Source organism: Aphanomyces invadans (genome assembly GCF_000520115.1).
Source record: "Aphanomyces invadans strain NJM9701 unplaced genomic scaffold supercont1.23, whole genome shotgun sequence".
NCBI classification, from domain to species: Eukaryota; Oomycota; class Saprolegniomycetes; order Saprolegniales; family Verrucalvaceae; genus Aphanomyces; species Aphanomyces invadans.
In genome coordinates, this window is record NW_008580168.1 from 336,923 (window position 1) to 343,808 (window position 6,886).

Sequence of the window (6,886 nt, forward strand, 5' to 3'; positions counted from 1 at the left end):
TAGTACAGGCAACAACGATCATCTCCGGATGAGGCTCACATATCCGCATGGTAGTGTGCATTATCCGGATCCCTTCCATCACCCACCGCAAGTTTCTCCAGCAGCATGTCGGTCCTGCTCCAGACTTCGCTTGGCGAAGTTGTCGTGGACCTCCTCACGACGGAAGCGCCACGGACATGCATCAACTTTCTCAAGCTGTGCAAGATCAAGTACTACAACAATGTGCTGTTCTTTAACGTCCAGGAGAACCTCTTGGTCCAAAGTGGGGATCCCACTGGGACTGGTGGCGGCGGGGACTCGATTTGGCACGTCTTGGATCCCAGTGCCCCTCGCGCGTTTCCCGACGAGCTGGCTGTGAAGCCAAGCTTGAAGAAGGGGTGTCTTTGCATGGCGAATACCGGTCCCGACACGAACACGAGTCAATTCTTCGTGACGATGCGCGACGACGACCTCGAGCACCTGCTCAAGCACACCGTGTTTGGCCATGTCGTCGAAGGCATTGAAATCTTGGAGAAGATATCCGAGCTGTACGCCGACGAGAAGGGCCGTCCGTACCAGGACTGCCGTATCCTGCACACGTTTGTGTTAGAGGATCCATTTCCGGACCCCAAAGGACTCAACGAGCCGCCATCGTCGCCAGTGGCCGAACGCCCCTCAGCCGAAGTAGCTGAAATCCGATTGAGCGTGCTGGATAACTTGAATGACAACGACGGGAAGACGGAAGAAGAGCTGCTGGCCATGCAGCGCGAGCGCGAGGCCAAGTCGCGTGGGGTGTTCCTAGAAGTGGTTGGGGACATCCCCGATGCCGACGTCAAGCCTCCAGAGGAAGTCCTGTTTCTGTGCAAACTCAACCCTGTCACGACGGCGGAAGACTTGGAACTAATCTTCTCGCGCTTTGGACCATGCACCGCCCACATCATCCTCGACTACAAGACTGGCGACAGTCTCTGCTTTGGGTTTGTCGAGTTTACAGACAAGGAGCACTGCATCGAAGCGTTCTTCAAGATGAACAACGTCCTGATTGACGACCGCCGTATCAAGGTCAACTTTAGCCAGTCCGTGTCCAAGCTCTGGAACAAGTTTCACCGGAAAGACAAGAGAATTACCGCCAACGATGGCCAAGAGACGAGTGAGCCCCGAGGCGGCGGTGGCCACCGAGCCCCGCCCTCTCGCCACGTCTCGCTCAAGCCACAACGTCCCGAGTCTTCGTACAAGCTCGTGGACGAACCGGACGACGCAAAGCCCCGCCGACGGTCGCATCGTTCGCGAAGTCGCGACGACAGGCACCGCCGGTCCAATTCTCGTGACCGATATGACGCAGAGGATCGGCATCATCCATCGTCTCGCCATGCCAACACGAAACGGAGTGAAGAAGACCGAGACTCGAAGCGGCACAAAGCGGACGACACATCGAGTCGCCGCCATCGGCCTCGATCGAGAGAACGTCATGTACGTGCGCGCTCGAGAGACAAAGATAGCCGCAGCAGTCGCCGTTGAGTAGATGCCCCAAATGAGTTTATGCGCTGTTTTTACGAGTTGGCAATGCCCTGGACTGTCCAATTTGCCATCGCCTTCGACCGTTTGGTAGGACGGAAAGGCAAGCGCCCCCACGACGCCTTTTGCAGCGACCATGGGCCTTTCAAGATGATTGTGCCACGTGCGCCGGTTGGACGGGTGGCAGGACGCTGGACGGAACAGGTCCTTGTAACCATCGAAGACGAGTCAGGATGAAATTCGCAGCGAAGCCAGCCTCGCCTGCTTCGACATTTGCGTCGATCACTGCTTTCTCGGGGAGAATAAACGTCGCCGACGTGCCTAGGACATGCCGCACAGTGACGACGATCGCCGAGTTGTGTCGTGATGACAAGCTCGACTGGCGAAACGTGGATGATGTGGCGGAAAAGACCAGAACTGCAGAAGCACTGGCCATCGCAAGTCCAAGGAGGACGCTGGGTGCTGCCATCGAGCACGTTCTGCCATGACATCGAAGCTCAATCGATTCGTCTGGGCAGCCACCCACTCCTAATGGGGCGACGTCGGCGACGACTCGTTAAGCATGGACGGATTGTTAGTGTTCGCCGCCGTCTGACTTGCCTTTGCTATGCTTGTTGCCCGATTCAACCGACGATACCGGTACAACGCGACGATTCCACATGTCTAGGAGCTGTGCACGGCCCAGCACTGCAATTCATTGCACCCGGCCTGAATCCTCGTCAATCCAAGTCACTCTGGCGAGGTCACTGAAGGGAGGAGGTCGAGTTGCACCGATCGTGGGGTGCTCTTCACGTCGACTACGTTTGAGCATGGGGTGGTGGCGGCCATGCATCATTCAACCAAACACAAACCACACAAGACGATGTAGCCACGGCATTTTCGCTTTCGTTTCACCGTCGTTTGGATAGCAGTCCATTGCGTTGGCTGCAGGTTGCACGCCATCGGCAGCGTTGTCGCCTTGATACGGCCTCTCTCAACGCATCGGTGGCCCTCTACCGCCAACTACTCAAGCCACTCGATCCAAACGGTGGCGAGATGGTTTGCTTCAGTGGGCAATGCCTGAGTTTGCAATCGCCGTCCCACAGGAGAATACTCAACAACCCGAGTGCATCAACCTCTCGTTTGTCGACTGCATCACATCGGGCGGTGGTTAACTAGTCCAGAATGGTCCTAGTGATTGTGGTGCATCGGCAACTATCATACCTGGACATCATGGGTGGTATCGATAGCAGTGCTGCCTTCGTGATGCTGTCCAGGCGAGGGTGCTCCACGGATGTCATGTATTCCGTCTGCGACGGTGGCCCCGCACAACTGTTGCCTCTCGGTGGTTCATGATGGATCCCTTGGAGGAACTTTTTCCTGGGAAGAGGTTTTGCAAACGGGGGCCGGGACTGTCGAAAGTACGACAGTGCAGCAGCAGTCCGCGAGAGTCGTTGGACCTGCTCAGGATTGTAGACCTTCTTTTCAGGGAACTTCATGCCTTCCCACAGCACCTTGATAAATGTCACATCCATGCGGCTTCGTGGAGGGTCGGTCGCGTGCATCTGGAGCCAGTGAAACTCGACGCGGTGGAGGTTGAAGCACGCCCATTCCATCTCCAGCTCCAATGTCGTCGGGAAAGTTGGGGTTATCTCAATCGCTTCCGCCTGTGCTCTACCGTCGTTTTCCAACACTTCCAGGTCAAAGACATTGCACAGCAACGCATTGTCGTCGCCGTTCGTCAACTCCTTGATTCCGTCCGACCACTCGTGTTCGCCACTGGTTACGCTTCCTGCCTTGGCCTGATATTGCTCCACCGTGTACGACGTCTCTGCCCAGTATGTCGTGGCAGATGACAGGATCGAGTGCGCTCGCATATTGCCCATACCACAATGGAGTCGGCGGCGGCGCGCAATGCCTCTGGCCCGAGGGTGAATTCGTGATCGGGTTTTCAAATTGTATACAAATTCACTTGATTTTGGAATAGAGAACTCGATTAGTACGTCGGGCTGTATTTTAAATACGAAAATGTACTAAATCATTTACACTGAAATTTTGTATGCTGGATGCACTGAGCTAAGTACTATTCGTCCTCGTCCATAGTTGACACACTGCGGGGTTTCGAGGTTTTGGGGTTTCGAGGTTCCATGACGTGGCGGCGTGGCGGACGGAATTTCTTGGCGCTAGCATGGCTTGTACAGAAACTTGGCGTAGACACGCTGGCCAAACACGTGGCATTGCTTACCGTGGAAGCAGCCAACGCACCGTGTTGGCCAAGCAAAGATGCTTGAGGTTGCTGGCCGACCGTCGCTGGCTTGGTTTGTCGTGGACCGTCCTCCCAAAGTCGAGTGGCGCGGTTTACCGAACCAAATGTTCCTTGGTTGTGATATCCATGTGACGGACCCAAAGTACCTGTAGTCGAGGTCGGGCAGGCATTGCAACCGCGGCCCCTCGCCTGGGCAAAACCGCTTCCAACTCGTTCCGAACCCAAAGCGCCCGTCCCTTGTGGACGTGCTCGTCTGAATCGGGCACACTTCGGGTCTACGCGAGACTGTTATGCAGCATCGACGTGCGCTTGAGAAACGTACACAAGCACGCGAATTTGAGAGCGTGTGGTCTATTCGTCCATCGCCTATTCAGCGTAGAGATTTTGTTGAATGCAACTCGTTCCAGTCACGGCGTCGATCCGTACGCTGTCCTAGCTACAATATCAGGTTGACCAGAAGACACATTCCGCGACATCCCATCCGACCAAAATGCTACAATGAGGCGCGCCGTTCTTGAAGCGCATGCTACCATCGGTGATGTGTTGTGCGGAGGGAACCCGATTGGAAAATAGGGCCGAGAAGCGATCAACGTCGTGTTGTTGCAATCCCCTTTCCCCCTTTCCCGCATCACGTCTTGCGCGTGGCCGTTTGCACATCTAACGCTGCCAACAGAGCTCTCTCGTTTTGCGATTCGTTCGCGGCTCCATCTTTGGTTGCCAAACGCACGGACAAGACGAATATCCGACGTGCTCTCTGCCGTATTCACGTGGAAAGAAGCATCCAAGGGTGGTTTGTGTGCAGGGGAACCAGGGGGGTCTCGGGGAAATTCCAGGGGGTGAATGGCTGAACTCTGCTTCGTCTTGCCAATACAAGTTACTTTGCTTGGGCAATGCGCCACCCGTCGTACACGGTAAGCAACCAAGGTCAAGTGACGGCTGCCATGAACGAAGCCCAATGTTGCCAACAGCGCGCAGTGGCGATACGTAGATTGATAGTGTCGGTCGGTTCGGCCGCGCTGACGTGACCAAGGCATCGTCACATCTCCATGTTACGGCGGCATCGGTGAAAAAGTGGTAAGTGGAAGGTCTTGCCACAGCAGCATTCCTTTCGCACGAGCCTCTCACACGTCGCGTTCAGCGTCCGATGGCGCAGTCCATCATGCGTCTCGAGGTCTCGCGTTGGCGTTGCCGAAATCGAAGCGGACGAGGCCACGCAACAAGGCGTTCTCGATGGCAACTTCTCCGTGGGCTTGGAGAGTTGATATTGTCATCGCGAGTTTCATTACTCCGCAATTTCGGGAAGCGGCGAGGCACAACACGACTCGGACACTTCCCCAGGGGTACGTGTGGTAGTCTGCTGTACAACCGATCATTCTCACCCTCGAAAGTGTGCTGCGGTGGCCAAAGAAAAGTTGCCTACTCTGACGGCATGTCAGCGCAACTGGAATACCTCCAGCTGCACGATACCTACGTAGCCCGCGAGAAATGCCCTTGCCAAGTGTCGCTCACGCACGTCCCTCGAGAAAACGTGAGCACCCCAAAAGCACACTGCCCCCGAAATGGTCTCTCCCTTCCCCAAGGTCGAACGCTGTGGAGCGCTCTGTCTTAACAATTCGTGCTTGCTTTACACACGTTGAGGATGCAACGCGTGCATCAGGCAACGACGCAGCGGGGCGATGACGCAAGAGATGCTTGTGATAAAGGAACGTGTTGTGCACAGGTGTGTGCTCATCCGTGCTGAGTGGTTTGCGGGCCCCTGGCGCCGGGGGGTCCGGTGCGAGCGAGATCGGTGGCACGGTCGACGTCCCGCAGCTGGAATGCTTTGTCGAGAAGGGCTTGCACGTTGGTGGTGGGTTTCGACTGCAAGGCCGTCAGGCACGTGCCAAAGTCGGCGTGGCGGTCGATCAGCGCACGTCGGTGGGACAGAATCAGCGCCACACACACATAATGAAGCAATGCAAATCGCTTTGAGTCGGCGAGGAGTGCATCCCACAGCCGCAGCGTCTCGTCCATCTCGAACTCGTGCGACAAAAGCGTGATGTACCACCGAAAGCTGTAGTAATCGGGGAGGACGCCGAGCGAGTTCTACGCACACAGTGCAATGAAGCACGACCGAATCGAGGGGAGTCATGGGTCATGGCCGCACCAGGTGGAGCCACAGGCTCGCGTCGTGCTGCCGGAGCAAGGTATGCAGTCGTGCCATTTGAACTTGAGCCCCTGTTCGAGGGGGCTGTTGCTTGGATGCGAGGTGCAACGGCGCCAGGAGCTGCATGAGGGTCTCAAACCCGGCAAATGCGTCCGCTTCGGCGTGAAGCGACCACAATGCGTCCTTGTCCGTGCCAAACACAAACAGAACGGGGGCCAACACTTCGTGCATGCCTTGGCAGTACCCAATCTCTGCGTGGGTCTTTGCAAACAGGTAGAGAATGCGCACCATCCAGTCGCGGGCCATCCCATGGACCGAGAAGAACGGCAGGTCGACCTGGGTGCGTGCCACGTCCTGCGCCATGACCATGAGGTGCGCGGCGCTCGAACAAACGTTACCTTTTCAATCTCGTGGAGAAGGGTTTCGTCCGCCTTGGCCAAGTTGCGCTGGCGGGTGATGACGTTCAAGTGGTCGTCCAAGTTCGTGTCGTAAAACGGACTGAGCTCGCGAACGAGATGCGCATAGCTTGTGCGGTTGGTGTACAGCTCGTGCGCCCACTCGGACGGATGCGGCCCCACGACATGCAGCAGCACGCGCCACACCATCGGTCGATCCAATGGGTCGACACCTCCAAGAATTGCAGCTCGAAGCGCGTCCAGGTCGACCTGATTGGCAACATCCAGGCGGAGCGGTGTCGATGCACGAGCTTTTGTGCAGTGCGCGGTCGAAGCAGGGTCCGCGCGATCGAGCTCGGGCCGAAACACCGCGTCGGCCACGATGTTCATGCTTGCGCCAGCCACAAGCACGGCAATGTGAGCACGTCAACCGACAAGTGAAACGACCAACGGAACGATCGAGTAACGCGTTCCAGTTGGGGTCGCCAAAAGACTCGGCAGCTCTTGGCCCGACGGACCTCGGAGTCTGCATCGGACTCGGCCGGCAGCGTCACAAAACCCAATCTTGCCGATCCCACATCGGACTCCGTTCAAGGCAGTCGACAG

General features: G+C 56.7%; 4 protein-coding genes across 9 annotated transcripts; 2 read left to right on the top strand and 2 right to left on the bottom strand.

The window, feature by feature from the left end:
* Positions 1 to 72: 72 nt before the first annotated feature.
* On the top strand, positions 73 to 1,605 carry H310_09846 (hypothetical protein). The gene has a single exon (XM_008876024.1). The coding sequence runs from the start codon at positions 106 to 108 to the stop codon at positions 1,495 to 1,497; it is 1,392 nt and encodes a 463-aa protein (XP_008874246.1). The 5' UTR covers positions 73 to 105; the 3' UTR covers positions 1,498 to 1,605.
* Positions 1,606 to 2,248: 643 nt separating this feature from the next.
* On the bottom strand, positions 2,249 to 3,420 carry H310_09847 (hypothetical protein). Its single transcript, XM_008876025.1, has 2 exons — positions 2,698 to 3,420; positions 2,249 to 2,648 (listed from the first exon to the last, which is right to left on the bottom strand). Exons 1-2 carry the CDS (start codon positions 3,357 to 3,359, stop codon positions 2,645 to 2,647), a joined length of 666 nt encoding a protein of 221 aa, XP_008874247.1. The 5' UTR covers positions 3,360 to 3,420; the 3' UTR covers positions 2,249 to 2,644.
* Positions 3,421 to 4,520: 1,100 nt separating this feature from the next.
* On the top strand, positions 4,521 to 5,370 carry H310_09848 (hypothetical protein). 6 transcript variants are annotated; one of them, XM_008876027.1, is made up of 4 exons: positions 4,521 to 4,650; positions 4,715 to 4,813; positions 4,878 to 5,079; positions 5,128 to 5,370. In XM_008876027.1, exons 3-4 carry the CDS (start codon positions 4,884 to 4,886, stop codon positions 5,346 to 5,348), a joined length of 417 nt encoding a protein of 138 aa, XP_008874249.1. In that variant the 5' UTR covers positions 4,521 to 4,650; positions 4,715 to 4,813; positions 4,878 to 4,883; the 3' UTR covers positions 5,349 to 5,370. The 6 variants fall into 6 exon arrangements, with proteins under 6 accessions (XP_008874249.1, XP_008874252.1, XP_008874250.1 ...); XM_008876031.1 differs by having other exon boundaries at positions 4,537 to 4,650; positions 4,708 to 4,813; positions 5,128 to 5,361; XM_008876030.1 differs by having other exon boundaries at positions 4,521 to 4,813.
* Positions 5,371 to 5,431: 61 nt separating this feature from the next.
* Positions 5,432 to 6,710, bottom strand: H310_09849 (hypothetical protein). Its single transcript, XM_008876032.1, has 3 exons — positions 6,284 to 6,710; positions 5,886 to 6,239; positions 5,432 to 5,824 (listed from the first exon to the last, which is right to left on the bottom strand). The coding sequence occupies exons 1-3, from the start codon at positions 6,668 to 6,670 to the stop codon at positions 5,468 to 5,470; spliced, it is 1,098 nt and encodes a 365-aa protein (XP_008874254.1). The 5' UTR covers positions 6,671 to 6,710; the 3' UTR covers positions 5,432 to 5,467.
* Between the last annotated feature and the right edge of the window lie 176 nt (positions 6,711 to 6,886).

Bases quoted from the DNA above. Each gene is read 5' to 3' on its own strand.
- H310_09846 (XM_008876024.1), top strand. From the start codon at position 106: ATGTCGGTCCTGCTCCAGACTTCGCTTGGCGAAGTTGTCGTGGACCTC.
- H310_09847 (XM_008876025.1), bottom strand. From the start codon at position 3,359: ATGGGCAATATGCGAGCGCACTCGATCCTGTCATCTGCCACGACATAC.
- H310_09848 (XM_008876026.1), top strand. From the start codon at position 4,884: ATGGCGCAGTCCATCATGCGTCTCGAGGTCTCGCGTTGGCGTTGCCGA.
- H310_09849 (XM_008876032.1), bottom strand. From the start codon at position 6,670: ATGAACATCGTGGCCGACGCGGTGTTTCGGCCCGAGCTCGATCGCGCG. The intron at 6,240-6,283 runs GTAACGTTTGTT...GTCATGGCGCAG, and splicing joins TTCTCCACGAGATTGAAAAG to GACGTGGCACGCACCCAGGT. The intron at 5,825-5,885 runs GTGCGGCCATGA...CTGTGTGCGTAG, and splicing joins CGAGCCTGTGGCTCCACCTG to AACTCGCTCGGCGTCCTCCC.